The sequence below is a fragment of the Colossoma macropomum genome, unplaced genomic scaffold, assembly GCF_904425465.1.
Source record: "Colossoma macropomum unplaced genomic scaffold, Colossoma_macropomum, whole genome shotgun sequence".
NCBI lineage: Eukaryota > Metazoa > Chordata > Actinopteri > Characiformes > Serrasalmidae > Colossoma > Colossoma macropomum.
In genome coordinates this window covers 13,296,989-13,318,742 of record NW_023494785.1, presented here as the reverse complement: position 1 = coordinate 13,318,742, position 21,754 = coordinate 13,296,989, and the positions used below count along the sequence as shown (strand labels likewise).

Genomic DNA, 21,754 nt, shown 5'->3' with positions numbered 1-21,754 from the left:
ATTCCTGAGTGTTCATCTATGAAGACGAGTTTGGAAACACTGTGGAGAATGAGCTGATGGAAGTGCATGGAATGAGCCCTAGAAAAATCTAAATCAACACATCTTCATTAACAGTTCGGCTTGCATACTGATAGGGCCTTACTGAATGTTCTGAGGACTTTCTGTGTGAACTATCATCTGCAGGCTGAACTGATAAGTGTGTAATGATCCAAAAAAAATAAAAATAAATAAATAATAATAAAAATATATATATATATAGAGAGAGGTATTATATTTGGTATTGGTAAAAGTTACTTATTGTAGCAGTAAGCAATTTTGCTTAATAAAAAAAGCAATATTCAAATAAAAACAAATGAAATCAATACTTTTTGTAGTAATGTTATAAGTCAATGTTTACCCATTTTGAAACCTCTCCTTGAATAAGCCCAGTATTATTTGTAGTTATCATTCATATTTGGCTAATTAACACTTCTGTTAATTAAATCAAGTGTGCTGATGATTCTGGGGACATTGCAGAAAAATCTAGAACCAAACCTGTTAATGGTTGATGTAGCATTAGGGGTAATACTGCTGCTCTCTATACAGCAGATGGAGGTATAATTCCCCACACAGGTAAGCACACCATGCTATACCAGTTAGACTCCTAATGCTACATTTACGTACACCTAAAATGTTTAAATTGTAAGTTGCTTTGAATAAGAGCATCTCCCAAATGCATTATGATAAATGTTCTTCTTACTAGTTCAACACCTATCAAATACTTTTAATAAAAGAATAAAATTGTTACTGGTGAGATCAGCGATGGGCGGCACGGTGGCGCAGTGGGTAGCGCTGTCGCCTCACAGCAAGAAGGGCCTGGGTTCGATTCCCGGCCGGGTGACCAGGGTCGTTTCTGTGTGGAGTTTGCATGTTCTGCCCGTGTCTGCGTGGGTTTCCTCCAGGTACTCTGGTTTCCTCCCACAGTCCAAAAGCATGCAGTCAGGCCAATTGGACATGCTAAATTGTCCCTAGGTGTGAGTGTGTGTGGATGTATATGTCTGTTTGTCTGCCCTGTGATGGGCTGGCGACCTGTCCAGGGTGTATCCTGCCTTCTGCCCGATGACAGCTGGGATAGACCCCACCGCGACCCGGAAGGATAAGCGGTTTAGATGATGGATGGATGATGGATGGATGGATGGAGATAAGCGATTTTAAACAGTTTGCTGGAGTGCCAAACTTGGCCCAGTTTCCCAAAAGCATCTTGTTGTTAGGATCATTTTAAATGGTAGAGAGAGTGTTTATTGTGATGCTCACTCTACCATTCAAGAATCATCTTTGTGCTAGTATGCGTTTAAGAAAACCCTGATCAGTAAACAGATGAATAATTGGTCTCTGAGTAACAGAAGAATGATCATTAGCACTTGAAATATTCATTTAATGCAAAGGTGGTAAAAATGGAGTTAAAGTGTTTGCATATGCCAGCAATAATATACAATACAGTATAAATAGGCAAATACAGAACTGAGACAAAAGGCTTTAACTCCCACTCGGACCACTTCATATTTGGTCAGTGTTCTGTTAGTGTCTTGTAGCCACAGGACTGACCTACTCATTAACAGTACATATATGTGGTTTATGAGTGTGGCAGTGTGTCCTCTGTCAGGCCACTGCACCTTGCATGCCTGTTATTCCATCCTATAGGTCAAGGCCTTTTCACTGGCTTTGAGCCAACAGCTGGCCCTGCGCGCTTCCTGTCTGTGAGGCTATCCGTTTTGGCAACCGCCGAAACGCGACACCCCACCTCAGCCTGAACTAAAATAATCTGGCTCTACAAGCCGGAGGTGGCAGCTGCCTTCCCCTCTTTTTTAATTTCAAAAGCTACACCAGCTCATCCCTGAGTTTCCATTGTGCCTTTTCAGCTATAGTAAACAATAGTCAGCATCAAGACATAGATCACTTTACAAAAAGTGCTAATCTTTGCTCTGAAGTTACATAAAGGTATTTTCCAAGTTCCAAATCATATTGCCTTGTGTTGTACAGTGAACTGAAAAAGGCATGTGTAAGCTCTAACCCGGCTCGTCTACAGACAAATTACCCTGATGTAATTAGAACAGGAGAGATATGGCTATGTAATACAGTTACAGAGCAGCGCACAGCCTCAAAAAAAAAAAAAAAACCTCTCCTTTCGCCCAGCCCTCCGCCTTCCTCGTACAAACACACACATACAGACACCAAGAGTAAGTCAAAAAGAAGCCATGACTCAGGTGTCCTGCTCTGAGGCTGAGCACATCACAGCAAGTTTTTTCAGTGACAGCTGCTGACTGGCCCTTGTTCAGCTTCTCAAGCTCATTCTGCTTCAGAACACTGACATGGCACTTTAAACACTGCAGGTCCACCTGCCCACGTGCAGCCTTTCCATCAGCAGGTCCAAAGCACCCGTGCTCACTTGGCAGTTTCTAGCTGGCTAAGGGTAGAAGCAGCAGCCTCTCGGCACATCTATGAGAAACAGCAGAGTTGCAAAGCACAGTCGTTCTCATAGCAAAACCATTTTTAACACCATTTGAGGCCACCTGCCCTTTGCATTATGTGAACATTTTATAACGAATAGATTAGTATAGATGGTCCAAGAATACTTGGAAATTCACATTACATTAATGCACAGTAAAGTTTTTTTTTTTGAAGAGGTTTTGTTAATACAGTGAACAAAATGTCATGCAGTACTGCCTCAACTCACTACCCAAATAAATGGCATATAAAAAGAATGTTTTTATATAAAAGTGATGTTTTTGTGTTTTCATTGTACCTAAGATTATAAAAAAAAAAGTATAATCTTAGCAAAAAGAGTTCAGTGTAGTGCCAAATAAAGGTTATATGACAACAGTGGAACCATTTTGCTATGATATAGAACCATTTTTCTTTGAAGAACTAGGTACAGCAGGGTCTCCACCACAGAGAATAATCATTTAACCATGGAAAGAACCACTGATACATTAAAACAGTTCTTTGAGTGCTTATGCTATATAGACTGGCAAGAAAATTATGTGTACCCTTTGTAATTATCTGCACTTATGTATTAAGTCATCTTAAAATATGGTCTGGTCTGACTAGAGTTACAATAGATACAATAAAGTTAGAATAAAGGACAAACTCAATCTACAATAAAGTTACAGTAAAGAACAAAATCTGTTTAATAACACAAAAATAGTGTTTATTCTTGTCCATATTGCACCAGCCACTTAAACAATTTGAGTTTGCTATTCACAAGACACATCAACTGATGTGAACCATACCTTGCAAAAGAAGATCTATGATCAATGATTCTTGATGTGCAAAAAGCTGGAGGAGGTTACAAAGTCTACAGTTAGACAAACTGACTGCAAACGTAGATGATTTAGTCTACTCTCCCTAGAAGTGGGCGCCCAGCCAAGATCACTCCATAGGCAGAATGCTCAATGACATAAAAAAAAACGTAAGAGTAACAGCTCAAGTCTTGAAAGAATCATTGTAATGGGTTAACATGTCATTAGTTCATGAGTGTAACATACGAAAAACAAGGAAGCTGCTGCACCCCTGAAGTTTGCCAAACAGCACCTTGACCTTCCAAAATGCAACTGGAAAAATGTTTTGTGGACTGATGGAACTAAGGTTGAATTGTTCATGAAGACCAAACAGCACTACGCATAGCATAAAAAGGGCACTTCATACTAAAATGAAAATGTCATCCCAACAGCGAAGTATGGTGGAGGGAGCATCATGATTTGGGTCTGCTTTGCTGCCACTAGGCTTGTTGCCATCACCATCATCATCAACTGCCACCATCGAGGGAAAAATAATTTCCCAAGTTTATCAAGGTATCCTACAGGATGATATCAGGGTCGCTGTCTGCCGGCTGAAGCTCAGTAGAAGCTGGGTGATGCAGCAGGACAGTGACCTTAAGCATCAAAGTAAATCACCTACAGAATATCTTAAATAAACATAATACACTCCTCCTTTTGGAGTGGCCCAGTCAGTGCCCAGACCTGAAATGCTTTGGAATGAACTCAAGAGAGCTATTCACACCAGACATCTGAAGAATACGGCTGAGCTGAAACACTTCTGTAAGGAAGAATGGTCCAATATTCCTCTTGAATGTTGCACAGGACTAATCCACAGCTACCAAAAGCACCGGAAGAACAAGGTTGCCGCCAAAGGAGGTTCAACCAGTTATTAAACCCAAAGTTTTTAAATCTACTGTTAATGTTTAATTGGTGTGCACAATAAAGACATGAAAGATTATTAGTGTTTGTGTGTTCTTAGCTTTAGCACACTGTGTTTGTCTGTACTTGTGACTTAGATGAAAGTCAGATAACACTTCATGATCAATTAATGCAAAAAACTAGGTAAATCCACAGGGTTCACATACTTTTTCCTGGCACTGTAAAACCATCATCTTTACTAAAGAACGCTTGAAGAACCTTTTAAAGGTGTAATAATTGGGAAGATTTCATACAATATTACTTTAAGCTTTATTTTGACCTTATTACAGGACCGTATCAAACATTAGAATTTTAATAAGAACTTGTTTACTCTCCACGTCACAATGGAACAGAACAGTCATCGCTACATTATGTCTCAACATGCAACTGCACCAGTGGATGCATACTGTGCCTTGGTGCCCTTCTGTATATAGTGCAATATACGATGTTAACATACTTCCTCAAATTGCTGGAAAAGAAGATAACAGTCCATGAGAAAGCTAAAGCACTTTGCTAACAGTCATCCCTGCTTCAACAAAAACAGTATTGAAAACTCTGCTCAGTACACTGGCAATAAAAACTATACACATACATTAAACCATTGCAGTACTGCATTCTTGATCTTTTCAGTGAGAGTATACAGTAACAATACATGCACCAGAACAATTTCAAGATACACATTAGATCTGTAGACAGGTTAGGTGTATTACCCCCAGAAATAATTAAGTAAGGAGAGGTCTCCATAGCAAATGCTGCTTATAGCTTATGGAAATATGTAGCTTACTGTATCAAAAATGTCATATACCACTTTAATACAAGAAAAGCAGACCAATAAGTACAATATATATTTATATATGCTACACTGACCATAGAGAGCGAAGGCATGCTACATGTCCAAACTCCACTTTTAAGAAATAAACAGTCATTAACTGGTTAATCATTTCAGGTTCATTCCAACAGTCTTTAGCCTACTAGGTAGCAGCAATGGACTTCCTCTGCCAAAGCTGACTGACAGTATAGAAATCCTTTATAACAGTTTGAGAGCCTTCACATGTGACACAGTTATCACCCAAAACAACCCTGGAGGCAAAATGGGGCTTTTTTCATTCATCATATCTAGAAGCATTAACAGCATACACATAGTATACAAAAGACAGCAACGTCAGCAATACCAGAAGAATCAGCTTAAGAATACTGGAATATGCCAGCCTTGCTCCACCTAGGGATAGAGGTGAAGAGGCTCTAATGATGAGAGGACTCTCTTCACCGAGTTCCTGAGGTATGAATGCGAATGTCTGGCTAAAATCTAACCCTGACCTTTATGAGACTGTAGTCAGAGCACCTACACATAACACTTCGGTCAAGAAGCATTAGTAGCCTAAGCTTGCTCAAATCTTTCTATTGTTTTCCATAGAGAGGGGCTTTTCTGACCTTGCAGCTCAGCTGATGTTTTTGCAGCCATGCGCTTGGCTTAGCAGCCCACCTGTCTGTGGAAAAGATCAACCTGCTGAGCACTAGTGTCATAGACTACGCTCTAAAAGAGCCAGCCTATTTAACCTAGAGCTTCTAACGTGATGCTTGGTTTCCAGATTTGGTCAAGGCCCATCCACTAAACTCTATGTATGCAGCTTTAAGTGGTTTTCTTTTTTTGCCTTGGATACATACCATAAGTAGCCTGTTGCCATAGCTACACCATTTTCAGCCCCATGCAAAATTTCTACAGTAAATTGTTCACATTGCAGTCCAGATACACAGCACCCTGGGCAAAGGACAGTGGGGTTGGACCACAGAGAAGATGGCCTTCTTGTGGAAAAGTTCTACATTGAGGTATTGAAGGGTCTGGCCTGGGCTGGTCTTTTCAAGACAGCAGGCTCTCCATGTTCCTCTTAGCGTGGCAAACCATCTAAGCAGAATGTTGAGCCAGGTGCCCAGCACCAAAGAGAGGAGGCTGATCGGAGAACGGCGTCTGAAATCCTGGTTGAGTTTTTAAGACAGAGAGCGAAGGGTCCTGTGCGTTTGCCATAACTGAGCAGACTGCTCTTTTCCCAGTGAGCTATGTGGCTTCTCAGCAGCTTTTCAACAAAGGAGCATAATATACATATTCTTATTAATTTCCCCATCAAATGTATTCTCATCACGCCCTTGGATTCTCGTTGTTTGCAGTGTCTTGGGTTACCTGGATCTTGTTCCCTGACGCTCAAACGAGACTGTGGGCTCTACTGTTGTTTTCCTCTTTTCTCATGTAAAATACTTGCAGTTTGTAGAGTCGATGAAGCAGTCGGATGTGCACTTAAGACGTCCGTATGTTCTGGAGAGAAAAAGATCACTCAGTCTTTCTCTGGATATCTAAAACAGTGGCACTATCAGTGGATTACATTGGAGAATGCTTGAGCAGGCACTTACCCAGGCAGATAAGATTTGCAGGTCTGATATCCAAAATCTTTTCCATCACACTCCTCAGCTCCCTCATAGCGATAGCCATCTCCACAGTACGCATGTCTACACTCTGAGAAACAAGAGCAAAGTTGAAGGAAGAAAGCAGACAGACAAACTAGTTTCCTTGAAAGGAAAGTGTCATTGAGAGGCCATACTTACTGACGCATCCGTCTGTGACCACTTTGTTTCCATCATCACACTCCTCTCCGTTCTCAACCTGCACAATGCCGTCCCCGCAGAAACCATCCATGTCTGGAGCATGCTCCATTGACTGGAATGGTGTCAGCTGCAATAACAAAGTCTTACAGAGTTTAGAAACTTAACCTTAAGCATTAATATGCTCTATTGTTATGCTCCCCAGCTGTAAGGTCCAAATGCTCAAATTAATAAATGTGTTACAAGAAACATATCAATAGGGTTGTACCTGAATTGGCAGCCACCCATCAATGTCCTTGAAATAAAGTGCTCTCTGGTCTTTGCGGAAAGCCAGTGCATTATCCGTGTGCAGACGGTCCAGCTCCTGTTCATTATTCACCACAAAAATCTGCAAGCAAAACACTTTCAATCAATAATTTATGGTTTAGCACCAAAGGTTGTGAAATGGGAATTTTGAAAAGCACTGCTGAAAGAAACAGACAAACTGATTGAGTGAAAATTTATATTATGTGAAACAGCTGAGTTGCAAACAATTTAGAGATGGCTGCTGACAAGTCTTTAAATCATAACCTTATTTGTTCAGTAGGACTTTTGTAATGATTGTATTATACTGTCTTGCTATGTAGTTTTAACTGGTTGTTGTAACCAGTTTAAGATAAACGTTGAAACATTGCTAGTAGTAATTAATTAAAATACTTTAATGAAAAATAAAGCAAAAACTGGCTTACCGCTGGCACTTTGGGGTAGCTGCTTCTGAACGAGTGCTTGTCATAAGGAGGGCTGTTGACATTCATGGGGGAGCTGCAGCTACAACGGCCTGGAATGCCTGGCTGTCCCTTCTCCCCTTTTGGCCCCACCATGTACAGCCCTGAAGAACAGACAGTCATTCACACTGAGTGGTGATATAAACATCTCTCTGTTTCTCTGAATATTCCAAATAGAATGGCATCTCAAGACCATTCCTAGAGTTTAGAGGTTGATTCAAAGAACCTGGAATATGTACATTATGTTTCAGCCCTGGACTTTTCCAGCCCACTACAACCACAGTGACCTCCCCTAACAACCATGACCCACAAACAACGCCCCCTCCACCCTGTCATTGCACTAGTTAATTAGCCATGTGACAGTACATAGTATATTAACATTAAGCCAGCCATCTGTAGCCTTAGCGTGCAAATATACTGAACAAGAAGGCTAATTGACCTCTTCTGCACGGCCCACTCTGATATCCAAACAAGCCAGGTACTTTCATTTCTCCATTACTTTGCATCTTTTCTGTTTTTTTCAGTTATTATTCCCCTTCCACCTTGTGCTTTTAAAGTTGTTCTCCGTCTCTCTCTCTCAAACTAGCCTATGCGGTTTAACTTTTTCCAGCTGTTATAATTATGCTTTGTTCTTGGGGTGGTGGCATTTACAGGTTTAGCCAAAGGCCACACATTGTGAATGCAGTTGGCCACTAATGCGTCTAGATATGTGTACTATAGTATTTGCCCGGCACATCCTGTTTATCCCGGGCGTTCTCCATTAATTTTATATAAGACAACATTAAAAATGACAATGCATGTCTCTCATTCTCTGAGTGGCCCACACACATATGGACACACTGGGAACTGTCCCAGGCCTTCCAATTGCCAACCCATACCTGCTCTATCACTCTGCTGTCTATCACAAAGAGTAAGGATTTGACTGAATTTGTGCAGAAATCAGAACAAGACAGCAACTGTCACATTAATAAAGTGATGACATAATGTGTGTGTATCTGTGAGGAGCCTGCTCTCTCTCTCGGCCAGTTTAAGGATGTGATGTCATGGCTCTGGGATCTAGCAGGGCAGATCAGGTTGCTCTGAGACTAAAATGATCCTTCGGTGTGACATCCTGTACTGATTTAAAGTCCTCTCACTTATGCGAGCTCTGCACACTGCAAGGCCTAATTCTCTATCACCTTTCACACAGAACCAACAGATTCACACGGTAATATTCAGTGCAGTGTATAACAGTTGTAACATAAGCGGGAGCATGACATAACGTCTGCTGTTCTGTCTGTGTACTCCAGGAAACTGGTTTTGAATGACATACTGACTTGTATGATAGCTTTAATTCAAGGACAATGGCATCTATGTTGGGTGAGTTGCATAGGAATCAAAGCCCTTTTAAACCCAGTTCTCTCGTTTCAGGAGATTATAAAGAGTGCAGTGTTCTTGCCTGGCCAAATCTGCCCTGAATGCCCCTGAACTTGCATTTCACTTATTGAAGATTAGTCTGAAGGCAAAAAGCTCCTGAATTATGCAGGACCCTAAATTCTAAAATACAACAATTTTATTTAAGATTATGTTAATTTGTCCAATTTATATGTTGTTGCAAACTCTAACCTGAGGCAGGCAAACCAGGAGGACCCGGATGACCAGGAGGTCCCTGAGGGCCTGCAGGTCCCATTGGTCCAATGAAACCAGTATCTCCCTTTGACCCCTGAAAGAGACATTAGACAAATATGAGCTCCAAATGTAACTGAATGAATAGAAACCATATTATCATTATTCTTGGGAAGTCCCTCACCTGTTTGCCTCTCTTTCCTGGTCGGCCAGTGGGCCCTCTGTTTCCTGCGATTCCAGGCTCTCCTTTTGGCCCCATTTCACCCTGCCAAAAAAAAATCACGTTTCGTTAACATCGATCAACATTAGCTCAGTGCACCTTTTTTTCTAGTCTGTGCATAAATTTAAAGACTACATTGCGATCCATAAGCAATTGGACAGTAATGTATTTTATTATTATTTGTTTTGTCTCTGTGCTACAGTACATTACAGTACACTTTTGAATAAACTAGGGATAAAACATAAATGAACTATGTTTTAATCTAAGCTTTTTATTAAGAGCGTAAAAACATTGGGCAACTGGCATCCTCACCTTCTGGCCAAGCATTCCTGGCAGACCCATTGTGCCCTGAAACACAGAGTAGTTCTCCATTAGAAATAAAACATCAACAGTGTCACATTTCACTACAGGCTTGGACCAAGAAGAACAACGTGACAGCCTCACCTTCTCACCCTTCTGGCCGGCTTCACCTCTGTCTCCTCTTGAACCCTAAAATGACAGCACATGAAAACATCATTACATACATCAAACACAATAGCAGTGAAAAAAAAACTCCAACAATTGATTATTCAAATAATTCTAGCTTCAGTAGTTGAAAACAAAGGGCATATACAGACAAACATGCACAACAAACTCACCTTTTCTCCTTTATATCCAGGCAATCCCTACATCGCCAAACAAGATTGTTGAGAAAAAGAGTTGATACCTCAATGAAATATACAAGCACTGTATAATATGTACAACAATTATTGGATGTCTGTCATGTTTGGCTGGAAAAGTAAATGAAGTTTCACAGCAACATTGTTCTGTGTGGTGAGACTTATTGATTTCACACTGCCCAAACCTTGGGTCCTACTGGTCCTCTTGCTCCAGGCATGCCCATCAGTCCAGGGTCACCTTTCTCCCCCTAACAAACACATCAGATATTTTATAGTGTACCAAGATCAGCACACTGACAACATGGAACTTCATATACTGCAAAAAATAGCATCTTGGCAAGTGAAAACTTAAATTCTGGTCCATATTTCTAATATTTCTCATGTTGAAATTGTTGTATGTTTAATATCAGATTATTTAACTTATTTCTAGACTTTCTTTTTAACTTTTTGACTTAGTTTTAAGTCATTTTATTAAGAAAAATGTTCTCACTATATTGGCAGATAATGTTGCTTGTTTTAAGTAATATGCTTGAAACAAACAAACTTATCTGCAATATAGTCAAACAATTTCACTTTCCAAAATTACTGAAAAAAACATCTAAAGGCTAGAAATAAGTTAAATGATCTTATAATGTTCCTAAAACAAAATTTGAAATTTTAGAGACATTGACTAGACTTTCAATAATTTCAATTTGCATCATTTTTTGCAGTGTGCTTGTAAAGTTTGTGAGGTTTGAAGGCTGGCTCTCATGGAGTCACACTGATGGAGCTCACTCACCTTGGGCCCACTTGGTCCAGGCCATCCACTTGGTCCCTGTCGCCCTGGGAGACCAGGAGGACCAGTGCGTCCCTGGAACAATGCACATCATGAAAAACAACACTCAGAAAATATTGAGACCTTTTGGTTTTGTAGATCAAAATGAAACATTCTGAGCACGTCTGAGCACATTGCAAGAGATTCACCCTCAATTATAATGTACATGTAAAGCAAGGTTGACAAGTAGTAATAGAAAATGTTTTTTGTAAAGGAAGCTAAAGCAACACAAAGCTTCAGATGGAGTGTCCGCTTGCTAGAGTAGCTTGATTACTTGCTCTCATTTTCTCATTTATTACATTCCTAAAATCAATGTAGAGCAATCTCTGAATTTGCTCGAGAGTTCAAAGACAGGACAATAAACACAAGGTGAGGACAGTGCGTCTCCAGAGTGTTCCTGAAAGGCAGAGTAGCATTGAGCGAGAGAGAGAGCCATAGAAATTGAGAGGGAAAACTAGAACAAGGCCCATCACTCTGCTGGCTTTAATTAAATGATGTGCAGGGGGCAGGAGCCAGGGCTTGTGGGAAAGCGAATGATTTATGGGGCAGCTTCAGCACTAAGCTAAATTGCACTGCAATGCTGCAAAGCTTCCTCTACCAGTGCCACCATGCTCTTCTCCCCTCTCCTAGCATACACTGCACTAGCACTTCCTCTCTTATCTTCCATCTGTCCTACATCCAACCCGTCTGATTACTGACGAAGCCCTCCAGGAAACCACACCTGTGCATCAGTGGAATGGTGGGACGGGGGCCATGGGGACGATTCCATGGAGGGCTGGATGTGGTTCAGACTCTAATAAGGGACACCACCAGTGGCTTCTGTTGTTAAGCACACACTGGCTTCAGAGATGCAGTGCTCTGTCTGCACTCTGTGCCCTGAGAATGTGTGTCAAGGTTGCATTTGCTTAGAATTTCATTATGCCTGTATTGTGTTTGTGCGCGTGGCTGCAGTGTGAAGAAGCCGGGCCAAGAACAGAGTGTGTGCGCATGTATTGAGCTTTCTCTTTTTTTGTGCAAATCCACTTATGTTAGAAAATGGAATGGTTAATGCAGTGTCTCACCTTTTGTCCTGGTCTCCCAATTTCTCCCTGGCAACATGGAGTAGGGTGGGTGCAGAGGAGGAGAAGAGTGGAAAAGAAAGAAAGATGAGAGGCAGTGCATCAATGTGCTGCATAATGAATGTGGCCTTATTTGTTTTTGTACACTGTGCGTCTCATTAGAAAGCATTTAATGGAACTCAAGCTAAAGTGGTTCAGGTTCAATGCTGCTGCATTAAAGAGAGATTACAAATAAGAGACGGCAAAATTTAATTCAAGTGATTTATATTTAAAACTGAGTACATCATTAAACATCCTGGAACCAGCAAAGATGTAGATGCCACAGTGTGATATAGAGGAGAGCAGGACACAATACATTTTAATTTTTACTTCATAATTTTAAAAATATTTGAGCAAATGTAGCAAATGTTTCTACTACAAATGAAAACATACAAGTCATATGCAAAAGTATGAGCACACCTGGTGAAATTACGTAAAAACTTTTCAAGTTAACACAACCTCACTTCTTCACTTTTTAATGTACAATTACTGTTTATTTACTGAATTTAATATATTGGAAAAAACATAAAATATAAAATGTGGCCCATGCAAAAATAATGGCACATTTTATAGTGTGTTTTATTTTTTCCAATATGTTAACTCAGCAAATAAACAGAAATTGTAGAGTAAAACTTGTAGAAATTTGTAGATATTTAAGCTCATTTCGTGTAGAGGATGTGTTCACATGGAAAATCAACACACATGTAATTTAAGCGGGGGTATTCAAACTTTTGCATGCAGCTGTGAACTTTATTTTCAACACCTATCATCTGTGAAAAATTCAGCTGTAAGTGGCATCCGTTACAACCAACACCAAAGGGCTAACTGTACCAGACCATGGTCTGTAAAAAGTCTGGTAAACTGATATAAAACACAATGAATTCAATACAGTTATAGGGTATTTGAACCAGACAAGCTTTTTAACAGAAATACATTAAAATATATACTAAAAATAAAAAAGTATTAGTGACAAGTATGTCAAACATGGCAAATTTAATTTTGACCACAAAATAGAAGAGCATATGTCAGCACAATAAAACTGAAAATTCTGAGCCTGAATGGGTCTCACTGTGAGTTGTTTACATGCTTCAAAACAATGTTATTTTGTAGCTTCCAATAAGGTAAATAAAATAATATAGGTGTGAATTCTTACACACATAACTCAGTAAGCAAAACACTTTAGTTATAGGGTGAAATTCAACTGCTATGTTGCTACGAGAAAATGAGAACATGACTAAAAGCACCTTCTACTATAACCTATTTAACTACATAAAATATCCATGTAACACTTTACTTTCCCTATGTGTGTGCATGTAGTACCTTTTCACCTTTTGGTCCATTTGGTCCTGGTAATCCAGGAGGGCCCTGTGAACGACATTAACACTGTATTTGTAGAACACATTAGAGGTTCAGTCCTTATAAAGCTCTAACAGACATCAGTTGCAATAATCTGCAGATCATCAGAAATGAACTCCATGGTCAGTGATGTTACAGAATATCTTACTTAGACTTGCAATGATCTCTTAGTCCCTTAAATTTTAGGCTTATAATTTAAATACTATTCTTATTACTTAGTACCCAGTAACTACTATAACTACTATGAAAATAATATGTAAGTTGTATGTGGTGGCAAGTGATTTAAATTTAGCCAACATATCTAATATTTTTCATTATGAGATTATTGTAGGTATATCACAAGATTACTAAATTGCTTATTTTCATTTGCTAAGACATAATTTTTGCAGTGTAAGAGTGAGGATTTGATACATGGACCCACATTTGGACGTAAGGTGTTAAAAACACGTTTTTCTTATTGAAGGTGTCTTATTGAAATATCCATTGTCTATGATGTTGAGATGATAGTATATCACATATCATGCAGACAAACAGCCTCTTCATTCTTGCTGAGATGATACTAGATCACATATCATGCAGACAAATAGCCTCTTTATTTAGTCTATGGGGCAGACTAGACTCAGGAAGCTGTCGCGAGCAGCAGACTGTTTCTAAGAAAGGTGCGTGGAGCAGAGCTGGGCAGTGGAAAAAGGCTATTTCCGTCCGCTCTAAATGTAGAGCGTTAATGGGTCGCCATGTAGCAGGGGGCCAAGCCCCGTGCATCCATGTCACTGCAGAAAGTGACCAGGGGGAGTCACATGGGTCTCACATGTTGAGAGGGGAAGCACCCTTGAAACAGAACTGACCACACATGCAGCTGACTCAGAACTCAACACCTCAGAGGAGCTTTCTGGGCAAAAGTCAATCCTGACAATGTGATTTGGCCACGGAGGCCATGTAGCTGGACAAAGCATGCTAGTATTCAGTTAATGGTCACATAACCTGGTGAATTTGGGACAGGGAAGGACATATTAGCCTCATGGCATAAGGCAAGGGTTAAGCTATAGAATGAAAATCTGATAAACAGGAAGGATCGGATTAATATTCAATATCACAATGTTTTCAAATACAACCCCATTTCCGAAAGAATTGGAATGCTGTGCAAAATGTAAATAAAAACAGAATTTAATGATATGGAATCCATTTAAACCATATATTTAATTGAAAATATTACAAAAGTAACATATCAAATGTTGAAATTTTATTGCTTATTGAAAAATATATGCCCATTTTGAATTTGATGCTAACAACATGTTTAAAAAAAGTTGGGACAGGGGCATGTGTTGCATTACCGCTTCTTACTACTTCTTTCTACTGTATGCGTTTGGGAACTGTGGGACCAATTGCTATAGATTCGAAAGTGAAATGCCCGGAGGACTGATTTCCAAAATGAATTTCAATTTTAAATGTACTGGACCACAGGACACTTCTCAATTCGCGTCAGTCCGTCTTAAATGAGCTTGGGCCCAGAGAAGGTGGTGGACTCTATATATCTATATTATGTATCGTAAATGATGAAATCCCAAAGTTCTTTGCTATTTTACTTTGAGAAATGTCAAGTATTCTCATTTATCTAAGAGAATGAAACACGTCATTCTTGAATTGTTGCACTATTCTTACACAGAGTGGTGAGCCCCTCCCCATGCTTACTTCTGAAAGGCCAGCCTTTTATTGCCCCCGTCCCAAATTTTTTGAAACGTTGCTGGCATCAAATTCAACACATATATATATATATATATATATATATACATACATACATACATACATACATACATACATCATCTAAACCGCTTATCCTTCCGGGTCACGGTGGGGTGCTGGAGCCTATCCCAGCTGTCACTGGGCGGAAGGCAGGATACACCCTGGACATTTGATTTGATATGTTGTCTTTGTACTATTTAATTTTATTTTAAATATAAGGTTTAAATGATTTGCATATAATTGAATTCTGTTTTTATTTACATTTTGCACAGCCTCCCAACTTTGGTTGTATATCACAGTATCAGATCATATTTAAGGATTAAAAAAGTTCATGAAGACATGCCTCATTAAAAAGTTAAAAAAGTTCATGAAGACATGCCTCATGAGTGGTGCTCAATGCTAAAAGAATGACTTAACCTGATACACATTATGTGTTTGACAATCACAGCTATATAAGTTGGTTGGATGTCCCATTCCAAAACCATGGGCATTAATATGGAGTTGTATACTCTATGCTGTAGCATTAACATTACCCTTCATTGGAACTAAGAGGCCAAGTCCAAACCTGAAAAATAGCCCCAGACCATGTTCCCTCCTCCACCAAACTTTACTCCTGGCACTATGCATTCCAGTAGGCATGCTCTGTGAGTTTAAGTGGTCTACAGATTCATGGCTGAGCTCTTGTTGCTCCTAGATGCTTCCATTTTACAACAATAGCACTTACAGTTGACCAGAGCAAATCTAGTAGGGCAGAACTTTCACAAACTGTCCTATGGCAATGCCCCATTTAAAGTGACTTAGCTCTTTGGTACGACCCATTCTACTGCCATTGTTCGTCCACGCCAGTGCCCTCCAACCCTGATCCTGGAAAGCTATCTTCCCATAAAGTTTAGTTCCAACCTGTATCCGCAAAGCTGCCCAACCCCTTACTTTAATACATCTATCCAGCCAATTAGGAACTTTAGAAGAGGCTGATTAGCTGGAGCAGGTGTGGTAAATTGTGTTTGGAACTAGGCAGTGCAGGAAGGTAGCTCTCCGGGACCAGGGTTGAAGACCACTGGTCTATGGAAATTGCATAGCGTGCTTGATTTTATACACCTGTTAGCAATGAGAGTGGCTGAAACATCTAAACTCAATAATTAGGAAGGCTTCCCACATACTTTTGGCCATATAGTATAGCTAGTTTAGCCTCCGAGTTCGTTGGTGAACCCCCATTTTCCTCAAGCTCAGCAGCCTTCTCCTGTGTCTGACACCAGCGTAGCACTGGCGCAAAAGACACAGCCAACATAGCACTTATAGGACACTTTTTTTAATTTTGAAAAGCAGCCCCAGCCCCATGCTACCCCAACATAAAACACAGGGAGGGGCTAACACGGGGGGACATGTCACACAAGGAGGGTAGACACTTCTGACCACTAGTTACACTGCAAAGCTAACCCTCCTCAGACACAATTACTCTAATAAACGCAACTATACTAACAACAGCAACAGCGCTCCAAGAGCTACTGTACATGGCCACACCCTCTAAGCTCCCCACAGAGTACGGAGCCCATGGCAGATGCCACAGTATTTTCTCTGCTATAGCACAAATTAACCAATTAATTAGTTAATTAACAAGCTCTTCCTTTGTTGAAATGGGCATGCTAGAGCAGGGTACTCCATCAAACCTGCCTTCCTCACTCTCATAACTATATACCTTACACATCAGTTTCATAGTGGTAGACAATAAGTCTTAATACTAATAACTGACTAATAGACCTAGAGCTTAAGTAGTTAGTGCCTGCTTTGTATTTGGTGAAAGTAAAGACCATACCTGAGGACCTGCAGGGCCGGCTGGTCCAGGCGGTCCCACAGAGCAGGGCAACTTATGATCCTCTTCATCTGTGTTCTTTTTTACCCATGTACTACCATCATCATTCTATAAGAGAAGGCAGGTACTTGATCTTGGGTTTATTGTAAGGTTCATCCAACTGTGTCTTGGTTATTGAAAACATGTACATTAACATTTATTTTTAATTCTAGTTTGAGTTGGCATGTATTGTTCCATACACACAAGCTATTGATATCACCCTAATAATTTAAATGACCAGTCCCATATGCAAAAGGTATCTCTACCATTCTAATGCTTTTATGAACATGATCCATAGATCCATCTCATCTAGTGATCAATATCAGCATTCATTTTTGCCCTCAGACCAGCAGAGCACCTGAGGGGCCCATAGGAAGCATGGAACTTATCCAAGGACAAATCACTGTTACTGAAGCAAGAGTCACATGTCATACCGGAGGCCTGCGCCACAGTGAGGGGGGTGGGGGAAACAAGGGGGGCGGAGGTGGAGCCAGTAAACAGCATGGGTCGAATTTCTTCCTTGGTTCCAGCGCCTCCAGATCTGTGGTTGGGAGAAATAATAGAACATGTCAACAAACATGCAGCAAAGTAGCGCGACAGGGTAACCCTGCCATACAGTGCAAGCAGAGCTTGGGAAGGAGCATGACAGCTGTGCCTGAGTCTGGAAACACACAGTGGCACAGCCAGTCAGAGCCTAATGGATCTATTGCTCCTCTGCCAACTGCTGGATTTAAAGACCCAATCAGAAACTGCAGCACATGGAGAGCCAGTTTGTGAAAAAGCAACAACAGATGCTTTCAAACAATACTACACTGTGGAACCAACTAAAATGAGCTAAATAGGTTATATGGTTTTAGAAAGCTCAGAGCTAGTCCTTGAAAGTGCACAATATACAGTCATATGTAATATTTTGGGCACCCCCTGCTTAAATTACATGTTGTGTTTGAAAATAAGTTAACACACCCTCTACAGAGAACACGCCTCTGCACATTTTAATGCACGACTGTTTATTTGCTGAATTTAACATTAAAAATAACAACAAAATGTGGCCTATGCAAAAGTTACGGCATATATATATATGTATATATATATGTATATATATATATATATATATATATATATCAGTGTTCAAACTTTTGCATACAACTGAATCATTTTTAAAAGGTTATCACAATCTTCATAATACTGATTTTACAGAAAGCTGAAATATACAAATCAAGTTTTTTCAACAAGTTTTTTATTATTTTTTTATTATTATTACTAATTAACTACTACTGCTGTGAGCATTCTGATCATTCACAATTCCAAATGAGTGTTTCTGTGGGTGGTTTGAGGGTGCAGAGTATTCATGTGATCCATCAAAAGTAATTTATTCTGGTCATTATAATGCATAAAAAGACCAATCTTTAATTTAACCACATCACATTATAGATTCACCAATGCGTTTTTAATAAACTGCAAGATACAGCACAATTGCAGTAAGCAGTGATCTAACTGTAATACTATAGCTCTAATGTCATGGTAAAGCTGTATGATATGGAAAAATACTAGAATATTTTGTCTACATCATGCAGACCTACCATGATGCTGCAGTGGCAACTGTTTGATTTTGCATGATTTAAGCAAAGTGGCCATTGGATAAACAATCACAATTTTAGCAGTACATTAAAATGTGTTGGAGGTAAACAGTGACTTGTACAGTACTGTCAGCAAAATAATTTATCTGGGAAATAAGCATTTTTTGGCTTAAAAAATTCATTCAAAAGAGTAGATTGTGTGCTGACTATAACATCAAAGTTTGTTGTTATGTTGTGTTGTTTTCTTCAAATCCACCACTGAATTAATTTAACGAAGCACTGATTGGACAAAACAGGTATTGGATGATAACTACAAAACAGAGCTGCCATGAGGAGAGGTTTGGAAATGGTTACATGAAAACATTAACAAATATGAAATTTATTATTTCATATTTATTGTATTTCTATTATTTATATTCATTCTAATTTTAGTGTTTTTCTGAGCAAATGAACACACACTGCCCAATTAAAGCGTTTTAAATCTATTTTTTTCTTGGATATCTAAAACTTTTGCACAACTCTATGTTGGTGCTATTTTGTTGCTAGATAGTAAGATTACTCGCTGAGTCAGTAGTACATACAGTAGTTTGTACAGAACACGTTTAATCTGTAATGACTGTTTTTTGTACTACAAATGCAGATGCAGAATGTACTACAATATACTAGTGTATTTAGATATTTATAGCCAGTTTTTAAGGTGCAGTGCTCTTCAAGATTGAGTAAGGAAAAAACATTTTAATTGTACTGAACAAAAAGGGACAAGAAACCAGTAACAGCACAAGAGCACTAATGTCCTTATATTTCCAGTGAGGATTCATCTACATTCAGAATTTATAATCAGAACCAAAATCCACAAAATCATGAATTTTTCATCAGATTTAACAAAACTACATTAAAAATAAATCATTATGAACCACAGTACATAGCAAATCAGTAAAGAAAAAGGCGCAAAGAAATCTGACTAAACCAGTAAAACACTGACTGCATCGCAAATGCAGTCAGACACACATGCACCACACCGCACAAGTATTTTGACTAATGTAGCTACCAAATGCAACTAGACATAAGCATTAAACAAAATCCTGATGAAAATCAAAACTTAAAACGTTCACAGTAAATACATCATATTGCTGCTTCTGTCCTTAGTTTGAACCCATCTGAAAAAAAAAGCTCTTCTCTTTACAGTTTGCTGAGCATAGATGTAACATGTTGTTTTTGAAAGTCTGTTAAGCAATTACATAGTATTGTATTAGTGGCTAGAACCTTCAAAAATCTACTCAGGGTACATGTCTATACTTCTAACTGGACGTAACGGTAGAAATATTTGGTGATGGTATTCCTTTACAAATGTCCAACAATGTAAAATAGAGTCACATACAATGTGCAGACAGTGTCAGTCTTCTGTCAATGTCCAACATGTTGCAATCATTTCCATTTTCTTGATTCATCAAACCTTAACGTGTACAAATTGATGAAAAGCAAGCATAGTGAGTGCAGACTTCAGATAAGAAACAGATACTGGAGTGATACAGGAGTTGTCGTACCTGCTGGAAAGGTGAAGATGTTGTCGATGAAGGAGTATGATGAGGCATGATGAAGGAGGAGAGGTAAGTAAAGTCCAAATGTAAGAAGGAACATGCTGTTGGCTGCAGTACACTCTATACCTCCAACCGCTCTGGCTAGCAAACTGAGGCTTCACACCACAACACTCCCCCTTCTCTTTCTGTCTCACACCCACTCCCCTCCCTGCCTCTCTCAGTATCCCCACGCCTCCTACAGAACGGAATGCCAGCCCATGCCACGGTTAAATTGCTCCCTTGCATTGGCCCTATGCTAAATATATAGGGGTCAGCTGCTCTTTGTAGTCAATATTAGCTTCTTACTACTGGCACTGCCTTTGTTTTCCCCTGCCGCAAAAGGAGAGAGAAAACAAAACAACACAGACTGACATTGAGGTGTCAATGCGTCATTGCATCATTCATATGCATGCTTTACTACTGGCTTACACATATATGGCATGTACACACCTCTCAGTGGTCATGTTGACATGTCACATGCGCATGTTGGAGTAAAATATGACCTTGTGTCTGTGATAACACAGGAATAGAATTACTAAAATTCTTGAACAACCACATGCAACATTATAGAAAGTAAAAATAACACTACCACTTGAAATAGCACCCTTTAAGGTCTAAAAAATATTATTTATTACAAATAGTAGTAACATTATTGGAATGGGACTTCAGGAATGAATGAGGAATTCAGCTTCTCCTGTTCCCTTCCTCAGCTGTCCTTTAAGCAGGCCATATCGACCAGCGCAGCAGAGAACTTGCTGGCCTTTTCCTTGCCTTAGAATTAATGACACAGCAATTAAGGAGAGGGCCACTTAAGTCCTGTAGCAGGGAGAACACTATTAATGCCGTCCACTGCAGTTGCCAATTCATCAGCATGAAGAAAACGGAGAGAGAAAGAGAGACACTGCATTTTAATAATCACATTTAATTTACATCCTCCAGCTGAACACAATAAAACCTGAACCACCCACACTCATCCACCTTGTAGAGATCAGTATAAAGTGTACATTCTCAAGAAAGAAATGTTCTTCAAATGGCTCAGTGATTTACTAGCACATGGGAAACTGACTTTAAAGTATTAATTAAAACATCTACAGCTATATCAGCAGAGCAAAATTCACTGAACTGTTCCAATAAATAACCTTAGAAATTTGCACCTACAAGGAGTGGTCTTGCTTTGCTCTATGGCTAAGGAAGATCAGTGAGGTAATGGTCTTTGACACAGAGGGGAAGCAGAGGACAGGAAGGCTTTAATTGACTGGAGGCTGGACTGAGCTTAACCAGAGCCCTACACTCCAGCCCTACATTTTACCCCTGCCACAGACATCAATCCAATGCCAACATATTTACATACACTTACAGGACATACACTCTTAAGTACTGACCAAACATTGCACTTCTGCCAGCATCACAACACAATCTGAGCACTACTTCTGTAAAGAAAAGTAAAATTATGTTAAATCCCTACAACATAAAAATGTATAAAGTGCTGTGCAGAAGTCAGAGATCATCTTTTTGTTTATTTAATTTCCAGTTTAAAGTGCCATTATGACAAGTTAATCACTTTTTCGTGGTCAGAATAAAGCAGAAAACTCAAACTCAGAAGTCTCAACAACTAAATATATTTTTTTCAGTATTTAATGTGTCCACCCTTTGCCTTTATTAAAGCTCCCATTCTCTTTAGGAGACTTGC

At 39.5% G+C, this 21,754-nt stretch overlaps 1 protein-coding gene across 1 annotated transcript; it reads right to left on the bottom strand.

Annotated features, from left to right (window-relative positions):
- Window positions 1-5,857: 5,857 nt before the first annotated feature.
- On the bottom strand, window positions 5,858-21,752 carry colq (collagen-like tail subunit (single strand of homotrimer) of asymmetric acetylcholinesterase). The gene is made up of 17 exons (XM_036582912.1): window positions 20,032-21,752; window positions 17,345-17,451; window positions 16,875-16,979; window positions 13,286-13,330; window positions 11,930-11,956; window positions 10,833-10,904; window positions 10,240-10,302; window positions 10,034-10,060; window positions 9,840-9,884; window positions 9,708-9,743; window positions 9,360-9,440; window positions 9,176-9,272; window positions 7,535-7,674; window positions 7,075-7,194; window positions 6,810-6,936; window positions 6,618-6,720; window positions 5,858-6,522 (listed from the first exon to the last, which is right to left on the bottom strand). The coding sequence occupies exons 1-17, from the start codon at window positions 20,123-20,125 to the stop codon at window positions 6,453-6,455; spliced, it is 1,359 nt and encodes a 452-aa protein (XP_036438805.1). The 5' UTR covers window positions 20,126-21,752; the 3' UTR covers window positions 5,858-6,452.
- Between the last annotated feature and the right edge of the window lie 2 nt (window positions 21,753-21,754).